The following is a 20,208-nucleotide window of genomic DNA, read 5'->3' on the forward strand; positions in this document are numbered from 1 at the left end:
GCCATGGCAATCAGCCTGACTTGCTTCAGGGCAATGTGGGGAAAGCTCCTCATTTCGTATTAATTACTCCCTCATTAGCATCAGCAAATGGAGGTGTTAGTTCCAGCAGTCATTATTACAACAAGAGATTGCTGAAAGGGTAACATGCTTAGTTAGCATCCTGCTACTCACACGGAATTAACCCTTTCACCCCCGCTGCTATTGTTGGGCCTCATTTGTCTGAAGTTACTTCCAGAAATCTGTTTAGTCCTTCAAACTGCCACCTAGTTCCTGAACAATTTTTTTAACCAAAAATATACTTTATTCATAAAAATCTGTAAAAAAAAAATGCATTACAAAACAGTTGAAAACAGCACAGTTAACAGTTAACATTCCAGAAAGTGCAAAGGAAATGTTTCCTTCAATACAGGAGTGTTGCCTCACAACCCTTCCATTCCATTTTACATGCCATGTACATTTTACAGCAAACCCATATTTGGTGTATACAGCCCAAAGGGTTTTCCATGGATCCAGCCCCTCAGTTCAGCTCGGTGGGGGGACCTTACACAATGGTCTTTCCCCATTGAGCCTTTGCTGCGGCTGCCCCAAGCTTTAGTGCGTCCCTCAGCACGTAGTCCTGGACCTTGGAATGTGCCAGTCAGCAACATTCGGTCGTGGACAACTTTTTGCGCTGGAAGACCAGCAAGTTTCGGGCAGACCAAAGTGTGTCTTTCACCGAATTGATAGTTCTCTAGCAGCAGTTGATGTTTATCTCGGTGTGCGTCCCTGGGTACAGCCCGTAGAGCACAGACTCCTGTGTTACAGAGCTGCTTGGGATGAACCTCGACAAAAACCACTGCATCTCTTTCCACACCTGCTTTGCAAAGACACATTCCAGAAGGAGGTGGGCAACTGTCTCTTCCCCACCGCAGCCACCTCGAGGGCAGTTTGTGGAGGGGGTGAGACTCTAGGCATGCAGGAAGGATCTGACGGGGAGGGCTCTTCTCACCACCTTGTTCCTGAGCACACAAATCAATACCCAATTTCACCTCCATGACAATAACCAGTTGCTCATATCGAGCAGGTTCATCGGCAAACATACCCATTAATCACACAGTAAGATCCCACAAATGGAGACCAGCAAAATGACCAGTTTATTTATTCAGCAGTGTTGGCTGAAGGTGAAAGTTTTCAGGGGAGGTGAGCCTGTTAGACAGGGCAGGCTGTGGGTAATGTCTGAAAGCTCATTACACATACAGGTTTGGTGTGTTGGGTGATCAGAAAATCATACAGCACAGAAGGAAGCCATTCAACCCATCGCGCCTGTGCTGGCTCTTTGAAAGAGTTTTCCAATTAGTCCCACTCTCCTGCCCTTTCCCTGGAACCCTGTGATTCTTTCATTGAGAAGTTTGTGGTTTTACACTGAAGTGGGTTGGTCTAGCTTCACACAATAGTTTATATTGATGGCATTCTGTGTCAAAGACTTGGTACCAAGTATGTTTTCCCTCCTGGGGAATAAAGCAATTTTTAAAGCAGCACACTGCACCTTGTCTCATGTTAACATGGTGACGTTGGGGTTAATTTATGACAGTCTCTTACTGTTGTAAACAAGATTCCTGCACTGCCTCCTGTCAGACAGAAATAGCAGCTGATTCTGTCTGTGCTGAAAGCAGCAGCAGGAAGTCAGGGAGGGAGTTCAGCCTGTGCCAGCAGCCCCCCACCTTCCCCCACCACCCCCCCCCGCAGACCTGGAGGGCTGAGTGAATTCAGGAGGTGGCAGTGGGATCTTGCTGTGCCTGCTTTCTGATGTCTGGCCACAGCTTGATGTTGAGCTCGATGGCCCTGTACTCCCTGGAGGTGGAGGTGGAGGGGAGGGAGCAGCTGCAATTCCACAAGCGTTGCCAGAGTTGCTGTGTGTCCCGGGTGAGAAGGCCTGAGCTCTGGAGGGAGAGCAGGAGGCGGCCACGACCTTTGCTGCTGTGTAAGGACCACATCATTCACAATGTGCTGTACACAGGAGATACCCTGAGGTTACAGCAGCTTTTCAGCAGGGACACCCCTGTGGATCTGCTCATTGAGGGATCAAGCGATCAGCTACAATGGACATCACAGAAACCTGGTGAGTTGGTCGGGTGGGGGGGGGGGGGGGGTGGGGGGGCTGGTGTTCAGGGTGCAGATCAGACATACAGGTAGAGCTGTGAGCTGCTCCTCTCTCTGAATGACAGTAAGACCGAACTGCATTCCAATAGCACCTTTCATAATTTCAATCTGTCCCAAAACACTTCTCAGCCAAAGGAGTACCGAAGTGTAGATGCATTTATAATATAGGAAGTGCAGCAACTAACTTATACACAGCAAGATCCCACAAACAGCAATGTAATAATGATCAGATAATATGTTTTGGTGATGTTGATTGAGGGAGAAACACTGGGGAGAACTCCCTGATTCTCCTCTACATAGTGGCCACAGGATCCTTTATGTTCACAAGGGAAGATGGGGCTTTGGTTTAATGTCTCATCCAAAAGACAGCACCTCTGAAAGTGCAGCACTCCCTCAGTACTGACCCTCTGACAGTGCGGCACTCCCTCAGTACTGACCCTCTGACAGTGCAGCACCCCCTCAATACTAACCCTCTGACAGTGCAGCACTCCCTCAGTACTGACCCACCTACAGTGCAGCACTCCCTCAGTACTGACCCTCTGACAGTGCAGCACTCCCTCAGTACTGACCCACCTACAGTGCAGCACTCCCTCAGTACTGACCCACCGACAGTGCAGCACTCCCTCAGTACTGACCCTCTGACAGTGCAGCACTCCCTCAGTACTGACCCACCTACAGTGCAGCACTCCCTCAGTACTGACCCACCGACAGTGCAGCACTCCCTCAATACTGACCCTCTGACAGTGCAGCACTCCCTCAGTACTGACCCACCGACAGTGCAGCACTCCCTCAGTACTGACCTACCGACAGTGCAGCACTCCCTCAGTACTGACCCTCTGACAGTGCAGCACTCCCTCAGTACTGACCCTCTGACAGTGCAGCACCCCCTCAATACTAACCCTCTGACAGTGCAGCACTCCCTTAGTATTATCCCTGTGACAGTGCAGCACTCCCTCAGTACTGATCCACCTACAGTGCAGCACTCCCTCAGTACTGACTCTCCGACAATGCAGCATTCCCTCAGTACTGACCCACCGACAGTGCGGCACTCCCTCAGTACTGACCTACCGACAGTGCGGCACTCCCTCAGTACTGACCCTCCGACAATGCAGCACTCCCTCAGTACTGACCCACCGACAGTGCGGCACTCCCTCAGTACTGACCCTCCGACAATGCAGCATTCCCTCAGTACTGACCCACCGACAGTGCGGCACTCCCTCAGTACTGACCTACCGACAGTGCGGCACTCCCTCAGTACTGACCCTCTGACAATGCAGCACTCCTTCAGTACTGACCCTCTGACAGTGCGGCACTCCCTCAGTACTGACCCTCTGACAATGCAGCACTCCCTCAGTACTGACCTACCGACAGTGCAGCATTCCCTCAGTACTGACCCTCTGACAGTGCAGCACTCCTTCAGTATTAACCCTCTGACAGTGTGGCACTCCCTCAGTACTGACCCTCTGACAGTGCGGCACCCCCTAAATACTGACCCTCTGACAGTGCGGCACCCTCAATACTGACCCTCTGACTGTGCGGCACTCCCTCAGTACTGACCCTCTGACAGTGCGGCACTCCCTCAGTACTGACTCTCTCATAGTGCAGCACTCCCTCAGTACTGACCCTCTGACAGTGTGGCACTCCCTCAGTACTGACCCTCTGACAGTGTGGCACTCCTTCAGTACTGACCCTCTGACAGTGTGGCACTCCTTCAGTACTGACCCTCTGACAGTGCGGCACTCCCTCAGTACTGACCCTCTGACAGTGTGGCACTCCCTCAGTACTGACCCTCTGACAGTGCGGCACTCCCTCAGTACTGACCCTCTGACTGTGCGGCACTCCCTCAGTACTGACCCTCTGACAGTGCGGCACTCCCTCAGTACTGACCCTCTGACAGTGTGGCACTCCCTCAGTACTGACCCTCTGACAGTGCGGCACTCCCTCAGTACTGACCCTCTGACAGTGCGGCACTCCCTCAGTCCAAGTGTAGAAGTTAGATTGGTGCTTGTCAGCAGGAGGCTGCATTCAATGTGGTGAGTTTAAAGACTTTGTATTTCAGGGGTCAATGGCAGTGTGGATACGGCATTAGCTGAGGGACAGGAAGCAGACAGTAGTAGTGAATGACTGCAAGGAGATGGACTCTGCTATTCCTCAGGGGCCGGTGTTGGGATCATTCCCAGTTTACCCAAATCCTGGTCATTATTTCAAAGTTTACAGGTGACATGAAACTTGGAAATTACGTATGAATGAGGTGGATACTGACAACGTTCAGAGGAGCATTGATAGACTAATGAAATGGGCAGACATGTGGCAGGTAAAATTTTACGCCTCTGTGCATTGAGTGATTCATTTTTGTCGGAAAAGTGAGAGACAATATAAATTAATGGTACAATTTTAAAGAGGGCGCAGGAACAGGGAGACTGGGGCTGTATGTACACAAATCTTTGAAGGTGGCAAGATAAGGTGACGAGACTGTTAAAAAGACACACCAGATCCTTGTCATTAATAAAAGAGGAATAGAGTACAGAGGTTATATTAAACCTTTATAAATCACTGCAGCAGCTTTTTCGGGAGCAGAGATTGCGAGCGAGTGAGCAGCTGGGAAGGTCAGTTTAAAGTAAAGTTAATTTCTTTTTGTTTTCAGCGGAGACCAGGGGGCTGCTGGGTAAGTAAAACCCTTTTAAAATCAATTTCTTTTAGTTTTGGTTGCAGCAGCTTTGACAGAAGCAGAGGTACGGAGAGAACTTGCCATCTCCGCTGGCAACGCATTCCAGGCACCCACCACCCTCTGCGTAAAGAACTTTCCACGCATATCCCCCCGAAACTTTTCCCCTCACACTTTGAACTCGTGACCCCTAGTATTTGAATCCCCCACTCTGGAAAAAGCTTCTTGCTATCCACCCTGTCTATACCTCTCATGATTTTGTACACCTCAATCAGGTCCCCCCTCAACCTCCGTCTTTCTCATGAAAATAATCCTAATCTACTCAACCTCTCTTCATAGCTAGCGCCCTCCATACCAGGCAACATCCTGGTGAACCTCCTCTGCACCCTCTCCAAAGCATCTACATCCTTTTGGTAATGTGGCGAACAGAACTGCACGCAGTATTCCAAATGTGGCCGAACCAAAGTCTTATACAACTGTAACATGACCTGCCAACTCTTGTACTCAATACCCCGTCCGATGAAGGAAAGCATGCCGTATGCCTTCTTGACCACTCTATTGACCTGCGTTGCCACCTTCAGGGAACAATGGACCTGAACACCCAAATCTCTCTGTACATCAATTTTCCCCAGGACTTTTCCATTTACTGTATAGTTCACTCTTGAATTGGATCTTCCAAAATGCATCACCTCGCATTTGCCTTGATTGAACTCCATCTGCCATTTCTCTGCCCAATTCTCCAATCTATCTATATTCTGCTGTATTCTCTGACAGTCCCCTTCACTATCTGCTACTCCACCAATCTTAGTGTCGTCTGCAAACTTGCTAATCAGACCACCTATACTTTCCTCCAAATCATTTATGTATATCACAAACAACAGTGGTCCCAGCACGGATCCACGTGGAACACCACTGGTCACACGTCTCCATTTTGAGAAACTCCCTTCCACTACTACTCTCTGTCTCCTGTTGCCCAGCCAGTTCTTTATCCATCTAGCTAGTACACCTTGGACCCCATGTGACTTCACTTTCTCCATCAGCCTAACATGGGGAACCTTATCAAACGCCTTACTGAAGTCCATGTATATGACATCTACAGCCCTTCCCTCATCAATCAACTTTGTCACTTCCTCAAAGAATTCTATTAAGTTGGTAAGACATGACCTTCCCTGCACAAAACCATGTTGCCTATCACTGATAAGCCCATTTTCTTCCAAATGGGAATAGATCCTATCCCTCAGTATCTTCTCCAGCAGCTTCCCTACCACTGACGTCAGGCTCACCGGTCTATAATTACCTGGATTATCCCTGCTACCCTTCTTAAACAAGGGGACAACATTAGCAATTCTGCAGTCCTCCGGGACCTCACCCGTGTTTAAGGATGCTGCAAAGATATCTGTTAAGGCCCCAACTATTTCCTCTCTCGCTTCCCTCAGAAACCTGGGATAGATCCAATCCGGACCTGGGGACTTGTCCACCTTAATGCCTTTTAGAATACCCAACACTTCCTCCCTCCTTATGCCGACTTGACCTAGAGTAATCAAACATCTGTCCCTAACCTCAACATCCGTCATGTCCCTCTCCTCGGTGAATACCGATGCAAAGTACTCGTTTAAAATCTCACCCATTTTCTCTGACTCCACACATAACTTTCCTCCTTTGTCCTTGAGTGGGCCAATCCTTTCTCTAGTTACCCTCTTGCTCCTTATATATGAATAAAAGGTTTTGGGATTTTCCTTAACCCTGTTTGCTAAAGATATTTCATGACTCCTTTTAGCCGTCTTAATTCCTCGTTTCAGATTGGTCCTACATTCCAGATATTCTTTCAAAGCTTCGTCTTTCTTCAGCCTCCTAGACCTTATGTCTGCTTCCTTTTTCCTCTTAGCTAGTCTCACAATTTCACCTGTCATCCATGGTTCCCTAATCTTGCCATTTCTATCCCTCATTTTCACAGGAACATGTCTCTCCTGCACGCTAATCAATCTCTCTTTAAAAGCCTCCCACATATCAAATGTGGATTTACCTTCAAACAGCTGCTCCCAATCTACATTCCCCAGCTCCTGCCGAATTTTGGTATAGTTGGCCTTCCCCCAATTTAGCACTCTTCCTTTAGGACCACTCTCGTCTTTGAATTGAATTTTTTGATGAAGTAGAAGAGAAGGTTGATGAAGGGAATGTGGTGGATGGTGTTTATATAGATTTTACAAAAGCGTTTGATAAAGTCCCACATAAAATACTACTTACAAAATTGAGGCTCATGGAATAGGAGGGTCAGTGTCCTATTGGATAAAAATGTGGCATAAGGTCAGAAAACAGTGAGTCATGGTAAATGGTTGCTTTTCAGACTGGAGGATGGTAGAGAGTGTGATTCCCCAAGGGTCAGTGCTGGGACCACTGCCTTTTTTTGCTACAGATAAAAGACTTGGATCTTGGAAGAGAGAGTAGAATCTCAAAATTTGCTGATGTCACCAAACAGGAAGTGTGACAAACAGTGAGGATGATATGAACCACCTGCAACAGGACATAGATAGGCTGGTAGAATGGGCAGAGAGGTAGCAGATGGAATTTAATACAGACAAGTGTGAGGTGATGCGTTTTGGCAGAAGGAATAGGGAGAGGTAATATAATGGCACAGTTCTCAAGAGTGTGCAGGAACAGAGGGACCTGGGGGTTCATATGCATCGATCTTTGAAGGTGGCAGGACATATTGAGAGAGTGGTTAGTAAAGCATATGGGATCTTGAACATCATAAACAGAGGCATTGAGTTCAAAAGCAGGGTTGTTATGCTGAACCTTTATAAAGCTCTGGTAAGCTTTAAAAAATTGAATATACAATGGATGATAGGGACCTTGGTGTACTTGTCCATAGATCACTGAAGGCAGCAGCACAGGTAGATAAGATGGTTAGGAAGGTATCTGGGATACTTGCCTTTTTAGCCCAGGCAGAGAATATAAGAGCAGGGAAGTTATGATGGAGCTGTATAAAACGCTAGTTAGGCCACAGCTGGAGTACTGTGTACAGTTCTGGTCACCACACTATAGGAAGGATGTGATTGCACTGGAGAGGGTGCAGAGGAGATTCACCAGGATGTTGCCTGGGCTGGAACATTTCAGCTATGAAGAGAGACTGAAAAGGCTGGGGTTGTTTTCCTTAGAGCAGAGAAGGCTGAGGGGGGACATGATTGAGGTATACAAAATTATGAGGGGCATTGATAGGTTAGATAGGGACGAGGGATTCTAGTTACCAGGTCAGGTTGGAGAAGCTGGGTTTGTTCTCCTTGGAGCAAAGCAAATTGAACAGAGATTTAATAGAAGTGTACAAGATTATGAGAGGCTTAGATAATGCAGACAAAGAAAAACTGTTCCCATTAACAAATAGTACAAGGACAAGGGGACACAGATTGAACGTTTTGGGTAAGAGATGCAGGGGGAACATGAGGAAGCACCTTTTTTTACACAGCGGGTGTTAATGACCTGGAACTCGCTGCCCACAAGGGTGGTGGAAGCGGAGACAATCAATGACTTCGAAAGGAAATTGGATGGGCACTTGAAAGAAATAGCCTTGCAGGGCTGCAGGGATCGAGCGGGGGAGTGGGACTGACTGGGCTTCAGTCGAAGGGCTGAATGGCCTCCTTCTGTGCCGTAAATGATCTGTGTCAAAAAAAGTTCCTCATACAAAGTCAGTCAGTGAGTTGCTGTGATCTGGAATGCACTGCCTGCAAGGGCGGTGGAAGGAGATTCACTAGGAAATTGGATAAATACTTGAAAAAGGACAGATTTGCAGGACTATGGGGAAAGAGCAGGTCAGTGTGATAAATTGGAAGAGCGCTTTCAAAGAGCGAGCACAGGCTCAATGGGCCGAATGGTCTCCTCCTGTGCTGTAACCATTCTCTGATTCTGTGGGGTCAGAGTGTGAAGTAGTTCCTCTTACATTAATTAATTTTAAGACATATCTTCCAGAAGCATCCAATCAGCAGCAGTGAGGGAAGGGAAATGTGGTGGAGACGAGGCTGCAAACTGAGACTTCAATTTGTTTCTGGGTCAGTGGGAGTCACGAGTTGGACAGGAGCAGAAAATAGAGTCAGACTGGATTGGACTGGACTGGACTGGACTGGCCGAGGAGCTCAGCAGAAACTCTGAGCGAGCTGCACTTGGCTGAGGGGCTGGGAATGGCCAGAAACTCCAACGTCTGGTCTCAAATCTACAGCCTGTGAGAGCAGCAACATTCTTGCAAGTTGGAATAATGTCAAATGTTATTGTGACCTCAAAAGCCGAAGGGCCGGCCTGGGAATTGTGGCAAGCACTGTTGCTGGGAGATGAGGATACAGTAGTCTGTCTGATCACTGACCCTGACCAAAGTCACCTTCATCCCAATGTTGTGTTTGACACCAGTGATGTGGAGCAATGGAAAAGTTACAGATATAACCTCCGGGCACTGAGTACGTGAGTTATACAAACACCGTGTGCAGGGTCAGGGGTCTCGGGGGGGCTTGAGGGTCTCGCCTCTCTGAGAGAGATTGAGAGCCGAAGGTGAAACTGGAAGGCGTTTGAAGTTTGAAAAGCACAACAGCTGGTAAATATAAACTGCAGAGCACATGTCTGCTTTGATCAGTGTGCAGAGTTAATTGAAAGTGGGGGTGGGAGGAGTGCTTTAAACCATTTGATTTAGAACAAATGAAGTATTTTTGAAAGGTCGTCACTGTTGTACTGCAAGAAACATTGCAGCCAGTGCGTGCACAGCAAGATCCCACAAACAGCAAGTTAATGTTGGTTGAAATATAAATATTGGCCCCAGGACAGCAGGGAGAACTCCCACCCGCACTTCTTCCAAATAGTGGATGTGGGATCTTTGACACCCACCTCAAAGGGCAGACAGTACCTTTGCTTAACATCTGATATGAAAGACTGACCCTCCGACAGTGCAGCGCTCCCTCAGTACTGACCCTCCGACAGTGCAGCGCTCCCTCAGTACTGACCCTCCGACAGTGCAGCACTCCCTCAGTACTAACCCTCCAACAATGCAGCGCGCCCTCAGTACTGTCCCTCCGACAGTGCAGCACTCCCTCAGTACTGACCCTCCGACAGTGCAGCGCTCCCTCAGTACTGACCCTCCAACAGTGCAGCACTCCCTCAGTACTGACCCTCTGACAGTGCAGCGCTCCCTCAGTACTGACCCTCCGACAGTGCAGCGCTCCCTCAGTACTGACCCTCCAACAGTGCAGCACTCCCTCAGTACTGACCCTCTGACAGTGCAGCACTCCCTCAGTACTGACCCTCCGACAGTGCAGCGCTCCCTCAGTACTGACCCTCCGACAGTGCAGCACTGCCTCAGTACTGACCCTCCGACAGTGCAGCACTCCCTCAGTACTGACCCTCCGACAGTGCAGCCCTCCCTCAGTACTGACCCTCCAACAGTGCAGCACTCCCTCAGTACTGACCCTCTGACAGTGCAGCACTCCCTCAGTACTGACCCTCCGACAGTGCAGCACTCCTTAGGGCTTGGCTTAGTACCTGGGAGTATGATGTTATTGCTATTACTGAGACTTGGTTAAGGGAAGGGCATGATTGGCAACTAAATATCCCAGGATACCGATGCTTCAGGCGGGATAGAGAGGGAGGTAAAAGGGGTGGAGGAGTTGCATTACTGGTCAAAGAGGATATCACAGCTGTGCTGAAGGAAGGCACTATGGAGGACTCGAGCTGTGAGGCAATATGGGCAGAACTCAGAAATAGGAAGGGTGCGGTAACAATGTTGGGGCTGTACTACAGACCTCCCAACAGCGATCGTGAGATAGAGGTACAAATATGTAAACAGATTATGGAAAGTTGTAGGAGCAACAGGGTGGTGGTGATAGGAGATTTTAATTTTCCCAACATTGACTGGGATTCACTTAGTGTTAGAGGTCTAGATGGAGCAGAATTTGTAAGGAGCATCCAGGAGGGTTTTCTAGAGCAGTATGTAAATAGTCCAACTCGGGAAGGGGCCATACTGGACCTGGTGTTGGGGAATGAGCCAGGCCAGGTGGTTGACTTTTCAGTAGGGGACTACTTTGGGAATAGTGATCACAATTCCGTAAGTTTTAGAATACTCATGGACAAAGATGAGAGTGGTCCTAAAGGAAGAGTGCTAAATTGGGGCAAGGCCAACTATACCAAAATTCGGCAGGAGCTGGGGAATGTAGATTGGGAGCAGCTGTTTGAAGGTATCCCAGGTTTCTGAGGGAAGCGAGAGAGGAAATAGTTGGGGCCTTAACAGATATGTGGGAGGCATTTAAAGAGAGGTTGTTTAGCGTGCAGGAGAGACATGTTCCTGTGAAAATGAGGGATAGAAATGGCAAGATTAGGGAACCATGGATGACAGGTGAAATTGTGAGACTAGCTAAGAGGAAAAAGGAAGCATACATAAGGTGTAGGCGGCTGATGAAAGACGAAGCTTTGAAAGAATATCGGGAATGTAGGACCAATCTGAAACAAGGAATTAAGAGGGCTAAAAGGGGTCATGAAATATCTTTAGCAAACAGGGTTAAGGAAAATCCCAAAGCCTTTTATTCATATATAAGGAGAAAGAGGGTAACTAGAGAAAGGATTGGCCCACTCAAGGACAAAGGAGGAAAGTTATGCGTGGAGTCAGAGAAAATGGGTGAGATTCTAAACGAGTACTTTGCATCGGTATTCACCGAGGAGAGGGACATGACGGATGTTGAGGTTAGGAACAGATGTTTGATTACTCTAGGTCAAGTCGGCATAAGGAGGGAGGAAGTGTTGGGTATTCTAAAAGGCATTAAGGTGGACAAGTCCCCAGGTCCGGATGGGATCTATCCCAGGTTTCTGAGGGAAGCGAGAGAGGAAATAGTTGGGGCCTTAACAGATATGTTTGCAACATCCTTAAACACGGGTGAGGTCCCAGAGGACTGGAGAATTGCTAATGTTGTCCCCTTGTTTAAGAAGGGTAGCAGGGATAATCCAGGTAATTATAGACCGGTGAGCCTGACGTCAGTGGTAGGGAAGCTGCTGGAGAAGATACTGAGGGATAGGATCTATTCCCATTTGGAAGGAAATGAGCTTATCAGTGATAGGCAACATGGTTTTGTGCAGGGAAGGTCATGTCTTCCCAACTTAATAGAATTCTTTGAGGAAGTGACAAAGTTGATTGATGAGGGAAGGGCTGTAGATGTCGTATACATGGACTTCAGTAAGGCGTTTGATAAGGTTCCCCATGGTAGGCTGATGGAGAAAGTGAAGGCGCATGGGGTCCAAGGTGTACTAGCTAGATGGATAAAGAACTGGCTGGGCAACAGGAGACAGAGAGTAGCAGTGGAAGGGAGTTTCCCAAAATGGAGACGTGTGACCAGTGTTGTTCCACAGGGATCCGTGCTGGGACCACTGTTGTTTGTGATATACATTAATGATTTGGAGCAAAGTACAGGTGGTCTGATTAGCAAGTTTGCAGACGACACTAAGATTGGTGGAGTAGCAGATAGTGAAGGGGACTGTCAGAGAATACAGCAGAATATAGATAGATTGGAGAGTTGGGCAGAGAAATGGCAGATGGAGTTCAATCAGGGCAAATGCGAGGTGATGCATTTTGGAAGATGCAATTCAAGAGTGAACTATACAGTAAATGGAAAAGTCCTGGGGAAAATTGATGTGCAGAGAGATTTGGGTGTTCAGGTCCATTGTTCCCTGAAGGTGGCAACGCAGGTCAATAGAGTGGTCAAGAAGGCATACGGCATGCTTTCCTTCATCGGACGGGGTATTGAGTACAAAAGTTGGCAGGTCATGTTACAGTTGTATAGGACTTTGGTTCGGCCACATTTGGAATACTGCGTGCAGTTCTGGTCGCCACATTACCAAAAGGATGTGGATGCTTTGGAGAGGGTGCAGAGGAGGTTCACCAGGATGTTGCCTGGTATGGAGGGCGCTAGCTATGAAGGGAGGTTGAGCAGATTAGGATTATTTTCATTAGAAAGACGGAGGTTGAGGGGGACCTGATTGAGGTGTACAAAATCATGAGAGGTATAGACAGGGTGGATAGCAAGAAGTTTTTTCCCCAGAGTGGGGGTTTCAATTACAAGGGGACACGAGTTCAAAGTGAAAGGGGAAAGGTTTAGGGGGGATATGCGTGGAAAGTTCTTTACGCAGAGGGTGGTGGGTGCATGGAACGCATTGCCAGCGGAGGTGGTAGACGCGGGCGCGATAGCGTCTTTTAAGATGTATCTAGACAGATACATGAATGGGCAGGAAGTAAAGAGATACAGACACTTAGATAATAGGTTTAGATAGAGGATTTGGATCGGCGTAGGCTTGGAGGGCCGAAGGGCCTGTTCCTGTGCTGTAATTTTCTTTGTTCTTTGTTCTCCCTCAGTACTGACCCTCCGACAATGCAGCACTCCCTCAGTACTGACCCTCCGACAATGCAGCACTCCCTCAGTACTGACCCTCTGACAGTGCAGCACTCCCTCAGTACTGACCGTCTGACAGTGCAGCACTCCCTCAGTACTGACCCTCCGACAGTGCAGCGCTCCCTCAGTACTGACCCTCTGACAGTGCAGCACTTGCCTCAGTCTTCTCTTTGGCCTGCTTGTCTCGAGAGACAATGGATACGCGCCTGGAGGTGGTCAGTGGTTTATGAAGCAGCGCCTGGAGTGGCTATCAAGGCCAATTCTAGAGTGACAGGCTTTCCACAGGTGCTGCAGATAAAATTGGCTGTCGGAGCTGATACACAGTTAGCTCACCCCTTGCACTTCTGACTTTTTTCCTGCCAACTTCTCAGTCTCTTCGACTCGCCACACTTTAGCCCCGTCTTTATGGCTGTCCGCCAGCTCTGGCGATCGCTGGCAACTGACTCCCACGACTTGTGATCAATGTCACAGGACTTCATGTCACGTTTGCAAACGTCTTTAAAGCGGAGCCATGGACGGCCGGTGGGTCTGATACCAGTGGCGAGCTCGCTGTGCAATGTGTCTTTGGGGATCCTGCCATCTTCCATGCGGCTCACATGGCCAAGCCATCTCAGGCACCGCTGACTCAGTAGTGTGTATAAGCTGGGGATGTTGGCTGCCTCGAGGACTTCTGTGTTGGAGATACGGTCCTGCCACCTGATGCCAAGGATTCCCCAGAGGCAGCGAAGATGGAATGAATTGAGACGTCGCTCTTGGCTGACATACGTTGTCCAGGCCTCGCTGCCGTGGAGCAAGGTACTGAGGACACAGGCTTGATACACTCGAACTTTTGTGTTCCATGTCAGTGCGCCATTTTCCCACACTCTCTTGGCCAGTCTGGACATAGCAGTGGAAGCCTTTCCCATGCGCTTGTTGATTTCTGTATCTAGAGACAGGTTACTGGTGATAGTTGAGCCTATGTAGGTGAACTCTTGAACCACTTCCAGAGCGTGGTCGCCAATATTGATGGATGGAGCATTTCTGACGTCCTATCCCATGATGTTCGTTTTCTTGAGGCTGATGGTTAGGCCCAGTTCGTTGCAGTACTCCCTCAGTACTGTACTGGTAATGTCAGTCTCTGGAGTGGGCCTTTAACCTCCGACATTCTGGCTCTGAGGTGAGAATGTACCCCCCGGGCTGCTGCGGAATGCTAATTTATTGCTGGTGTGCATCCTCCACAACATTGACAATGTCTAAACTCTGCAGTGTCTCAGCTCCCCGTGATGAATAGTCACTCTGGGCAAGGTGCCCAGTGTGGAGCCAGTACTGTAGGAGGGAGGAGGCAGAAAGGAGAGAATTAGACAAAAGAGGCAGGTGTTAAGTAGACCACCCTTAGCAATCCTGTTAGCTGCAGACTGGGTTGATCCTACATCATCATCTCTGGGTCAAAATCCTGGAACTCCCTTCCTAACAGCACTGTGGATGTACCTACCCCACATGGACTGCAGCGGTTCAAGAAGGCAGCTCACCACCACCTTCTCAAGGGCAATTAGGGATGGGCAATAAATGCTGAATAAAGAAAACACATGTCGGAGTTTCCCCGAAGTCAGTGAGTCTCCAGTAAAACCTGGGCTCTGAATTTACCTGAGACTGGAATTCAGGGCTGATCTCCCCATGACAGTCTTGTTCTTCTGTCAGTAATGAAGGGGCAATGGTGCCTCTCTCTATCTCTAGAACTGCCTCAATCCCCACAACCCTCCGAGATCTCTGCGCTTCTCTAATTCCGGCCTCCTGAACATCCCCAATTTTAATTGATTCAACATTGGTGACCATGCCTTCAGCTGCCTGGGCCCCAAGCTCTGGAATTCCCTCCCTAAACCTCTTTGCCGTCTCTAACTCTCTTTCCTCCTTTACGATGATACATAAAATCTCCCAAGCTTTTGGTCAATATCTGCGTGTGTGACTTGATGTCAAATTTTGTTTGAAGCGGTTCCCGAGTCGTGCCTCGGAATGCTTTACTGAGTAGTGCATCGGAATGCTTTACTGCGTAGTGCATCGGGATGCTTTACTGAGTAGTGCATCGGGATGCTTTACTGAGTAGTGCATCGAGATGCTTTACTGAGTAGTGCATCGAGATGCTTTACTGAGTAGTGCATCGGAATGCTTTACTGAGTAGTGCATCGAGATGCTTTACTGAGTAGTGCATCGGAATGCTTTACTGAGTAGTGCATCGAGATGCTTTACTGAGTAGTGCATCGAGATGCTTTACTGAGTAGTGCATCGGAATGCTTTACTGAGTAGTGCATCGAGATGCTTTACTGAGTAGTGCATCGAGATGCTTTACTGAGTAGTGCATCGAGATGCTTTACTGAGTAGTGCATCGGAATGCTTTACTGAGTAGTGCATCGAGATGCTTTACTGAGTAGTGCATCGAGATGCTTTACTGAGTAGTGCATCGGAATGCTTTACTGAATAGTGCATCGAGATGCTTTACTGAGAAGTGCATCGGAATGCTTTACTGAGTAGTGCATCGAGATGCTTTACTGAGTAGTGCATCGAGATGCTTTACTGAGTAGTGCATCGAGATGCTTTACTGAGTAGTGCATCGAGATGCTTTACTGAGTAGTGCATCGAGATGCTTTACTGAGTAGTGCATCGAGATGCTTTACTGAATAGTGCATCGGGATGCTTTACTGAGTAGTGCATCGAGATGCTTTACTGAGTAGTGCATCGAGATGCTTTACTGAGTAGTGCATCGGAATGCTTTACTGAGTAGTGCATCGAGATGCTTTACTGAGTAGTGCATCGGAATGCTTTACTGAGTAGTGCATCGAGATGCTTTACTGAGTAGTGCATCGAGATGCTTTACTGAGTAGTGCATCGAGATGCTTTACTGAGTAGTGCATCGGAATGCTTTACTGAGTAGTGCATCGAGATGCTTTACTGAGTAGTGCATCGGAATGCTTTACTGAGTAGTGCATCGAGATGCTTTACTGAGTAGTGCATCGGAATGCTTTACTGAGTAGTGCATCGAGATGCTTTACTGAGTAGTGCATCGAGATGCTTTACTGAGTAGTGCATCGAGATGCTTTACTGAGTAGTGCATCGAGATGCTTTACTGAGTAGTGCATCGGAATGCTTTACTGAGTAGTACATCGAGATGCTTTACTGAGTAGTGCATCGAGATGCTTTACTGAGTAGTGCATCGAGATGCTTTACTGAGTAGTACATCGGAATGCTTTACTGAGTAGTGCATCGGAATGCTTTACTGAGTTGTGCATCGGGATGCTTTACTGAGTAGTGCATCGAGATGCTTTACTGAGTAGTGCATCGGGATGCTTTACTGAGTAGTGCATCGGGATGCTTTCCTGAGTAGTGCATCGGGATGCTTTACTGAGTAGTGCATCGAGATGCTTTACTGAATAGTGCATCGGAATGCTTTACTGAGTAGTGCATCGAGATGCTTTACTGAGTAGTGCATCGGAATGCTTTACTGAGTAGTGCATCGGGATGCTTTACTGAGTAGTGCATCGAGATGCTTTACTGAGTAGTGCATCGGGATGCTTTACTGAGTAGTACATCGAGATGCTTTACTGAGTAGTGCATCGGAATGCTTTACTGAGTAGTACATCGAGATGCTTTACTGAGTAGTACATCGAGATGCTTTACTGAGTAGTGCATCGGGATGCTTTACTGAGTAGTGCATCGAGATGCTTTACTGAGTAGTGCATCGAGGTGCTTTACTGAGTAGTGCATCGGGATGCTTTACTGAGTAGTGCATCGAGGTGCTTTACTGAGTAGTGCATCGAGATGCTTTTCTGAGTAGTGCATCGAGATGCTTTACTGAGTAGTGCATCGAGATACTTTACTGAGTAGTGCATCGAGATGCTTTACTGAGTAGTGCATCGGAATGCTTTACTGAGTAGTGCATCGGAATGCTTTACTGAGTAGTGCATCGAGATGCTTTACTGAGTAATGCATCGAGATGCTTTACTGAGTAGTGCATCGAGATGCTTCACTGAGTAGTGCATCGGGATGCTTTACTGAGTAGTGCATCGAGATGCTTTACTGAGTAGTGCATCGGGATGCTTTACTGAGTAGTACATCGGAATGCTTTACTGAGTAGTGCATCGGAATGCTTTACTGAGTAGTGCATCGGGATGCTTTCCTGAGTAGTGCATCGGGATGCTTTACTGAGTAGTGCATCGAGATGCTTTACTGAATAGTGCATCGGAATGCTTTACTGAGTAGTGCATCGAGATGCTTTACTGAGTAGTGCATCGGAATGCTTTACTGAGTAGTGCATCGGGATGCTTTACTGAGTAGTGCATCGAGATGCTTTACTGAGTAGTGCATCGGGATGCTTTACTGAGTAGTACATCGAGATGCTTTACTGAGTAGTGCATCGGAATGCTTTACTGAGTAGTACATCGAGATGCTTTACTGAGTAGTACATCGAGATGCTTTACTGAGTAGTGCATCGGGATGCTTTACTGAGTAGTGCATCGGGATGCTTTACTGAGTAGTGCATCGAGATGCTTTACTGAGTAGTGCATCGGGATGCTTTACTGAGTAGTGCATCGAGGTGCTTTACTGAGTAGTGCATCGAGATGCTTTTCTGAGTAGTGCATCGAGATGCTTTACTGAGTAGTGCATCGAGATACTTTACTGAGTAGTGCATCGAGATGCTTTACTGAGTAGTGCATCGGAATGCTTTACTGAGTAGTGCATCGGAATGCTTTACTGAGTAGTGCATCGAGATGCTTTACTGAGTAATGCATCGAGATGCTTTACTGAGTAGTGCATCGGAATGCTTTACTGAGTAGTGCATCGGAATGCTTTACTGAGTAGTACATCGAGATGCTTTACTGAGTAGTACATCGAGATGCTTTACTGAGTAGTGCATCGGAATGCTTTACTGAGTAGTGCATCGGGATGCTTTACTGAGTAGTGCATCGGAATGCTTTACTGAGTAGTGCATCGAGATGCTTTACTGAGTAATGCATCGAGATGCTTTACTGAGTAGTGCATCGGAATGCTTTACTGAGTAGTGCATCGGAATGCTTTACTGAGTAGTGCATCGAGATGCTTTACTGAGTAATGCATCGAGATGCTTTACTGAGTAGTGCATCGGAATGCTTTACTGAGTAGTGCATCGGAATGCTTTACTGAGTAGTGCATCGGGATGCTTTACTGAGTAGTGCATCGGAATGCTTTACTGAGTAGTGCATCGGGATGCTTTACTGAGTAGTGCATCGAGATGCTTTACTGAGTAGTACATCGAGATGCTTTACTGAGTAGTGCATCGGAATGCTTTACTGAGTAGTGCATCGAGATGCTTTACTGAGTAGTGCATCGGAATGCTTTACTGAGTAGTGCATCGGAATGCTTTACTGAGTAGTACATCGAGATGCTTTACTGAGTAGTGCATCGAGATGCTTTACTGAGTAGTGCATCGAGATGCTTTTCTGAGTAGTACATCGAGATGCTTTACTAAGTAGTGCATCGAGATACTTTACTGAGTAGTACATCGAGATGCTTTACTGAGTAGGACTTTGAGATGCTTAACTGAGTAGTACATCGGGATGCTTTACTGAGTAGGACATCGAGATGCTTAACTGAGTAGTACATCGGGATGCTTTACTGAGTAGTACATCGGGATGCTTTGCTGAGTAGTGCATCGGAATGCTTTACTGAGTAGTGCATCGAGATGCTTTACTGAGTAGTACATCGAGATGCTTTCCTGAGTAGTGCATCGGGATGCTTTACTGAGTAGTGCATCGAGATGCTTTACTGAGTAGTGCATCGGGATGCTTTACTGAGTAGTGCATCGGGATGCTTTACTGAGTAGTGCATCGGGATGCTTTACTGCGTAGTGCATCAAGATGCTTTACTGAGTCGTGCATCGGAATGCTTTACTGAGTAGTGCATCGGGATGCTTTACTGAGTAGTGCATCGGGATGCTTTACTGCGTAGTGCATCAAGATGCTTTACTGAGTAGTGCATCGGAATGCTTTACTGAGTAGTGCATCAAGATGCTTTACTGCGTAGTGCATCAAGATGCTTTACTGAGTAGTGCATCGGAATGCTTTACTGAGTAGTACATCGAGATGCTTTACTGAGTAGGACTTCGAGATGCTTAACTGAGTAGTACATCGGGATGCTTTACTGAGTAGTGCATCGAGATGCTTTACTGAGTAGTGCATCGGGATGCTTTACTGAGTAGGACATCGAGATGCTTAACTGAGTAGTACATCGGGATGCTTTACTGAGTAGTGCATCGGAATGCTTTACTGAGTAGTACATCGAGATGCTTTACTGAGTAGTACATCGAGATGCTTTCCTGAGTAGTGCATCGGGATGCTTTACTGAGTAGTGCATCGGAATGCTTTACTGAGTAGTGCATCGGGATGCTTTACTGAGTAGTGCATCGGGATGCTTTACTGAGTAGTGCATCGGATTGCTTTACTGCGTAGTGCATCAAGATGCTTTACTGAGTAGTGCATCGGAATGCTTTACTGAGTAGTGCATCGGGATGCTTTACTGAGTAGTGCATCGGAATGCTTTACTGAGTAGTGCATCGGGATGCTTTACTGAGTAGTGCATCGGGATGCTTTACTGAGTAGTGCATCGGAATGCTTTACTGAGTAGTGCATCGGAATGCTTTACTGAGTAGTGCATCGGGATGCTTTACTGAGTCGTGCATCAAGATGCTTTACTGAGTAGTGCATCGGAATGCTTTACTGAGTAGTGCATCGAGATGCTTTACTGAGTAGTGCATCGGAATGCTTTACTGAGTAGTGCCTCGGGATGCTTTACTGAGTAGTGCATCGGAATGCTTTACTGAGTAGTGCATCGAGATGCTTTACTGAGTAGTGCATCGGAATGCTTTACTGAGTAGTGCATCGAGATGCTTTACTGAATAGTGCATCGGGATGCTTTACTGAGTAGTGCATCGAGATGCTTTACTGAGTAGTGCATCGGGATGCTTTACTGAGTTTCTTTCTTTTGGGCCTCTTTATC

General features: G+C 47.5%; 1 protein-coding gene across 1 annotated transcript in view; it reads left to right on the forward strand.

The window, feature by feature from the left end:
• The first annotated feature begins 1,785 nt into the window (after positions 1-1,785).
• The window catches only part of asb10 (ankyrin repeat and SOCS box containing 10), a 51,589-nt gene continuing 33,166 nt past the window's right edge, over positions 1,786-20,208 (forward strand). The window contains exon 1 of the mRNA XM_068031035.1: positions 1,786-2,098. Coding sequence (XP_067887136.1) covers positions 1,786-2,098 — 313 coding nt within the window. The remainder of the gene's footprint in view (positions 2,099-20,208) is intronic.

This window comes from Heterodontus francisci, chromosome 5, assembly GCF_036365525.1.
Source record: "Heterodontus francisci isolate sHetFra1 chromosome 5, sHetFra1.hap1, whole genome shotgun sequence".
NCBI lineage: Eukaryota > Metazoa > Chordata > Chondrichthyes > Heterodontiformes > Heterodontidae > Heterodontus > Heterodontus francisci.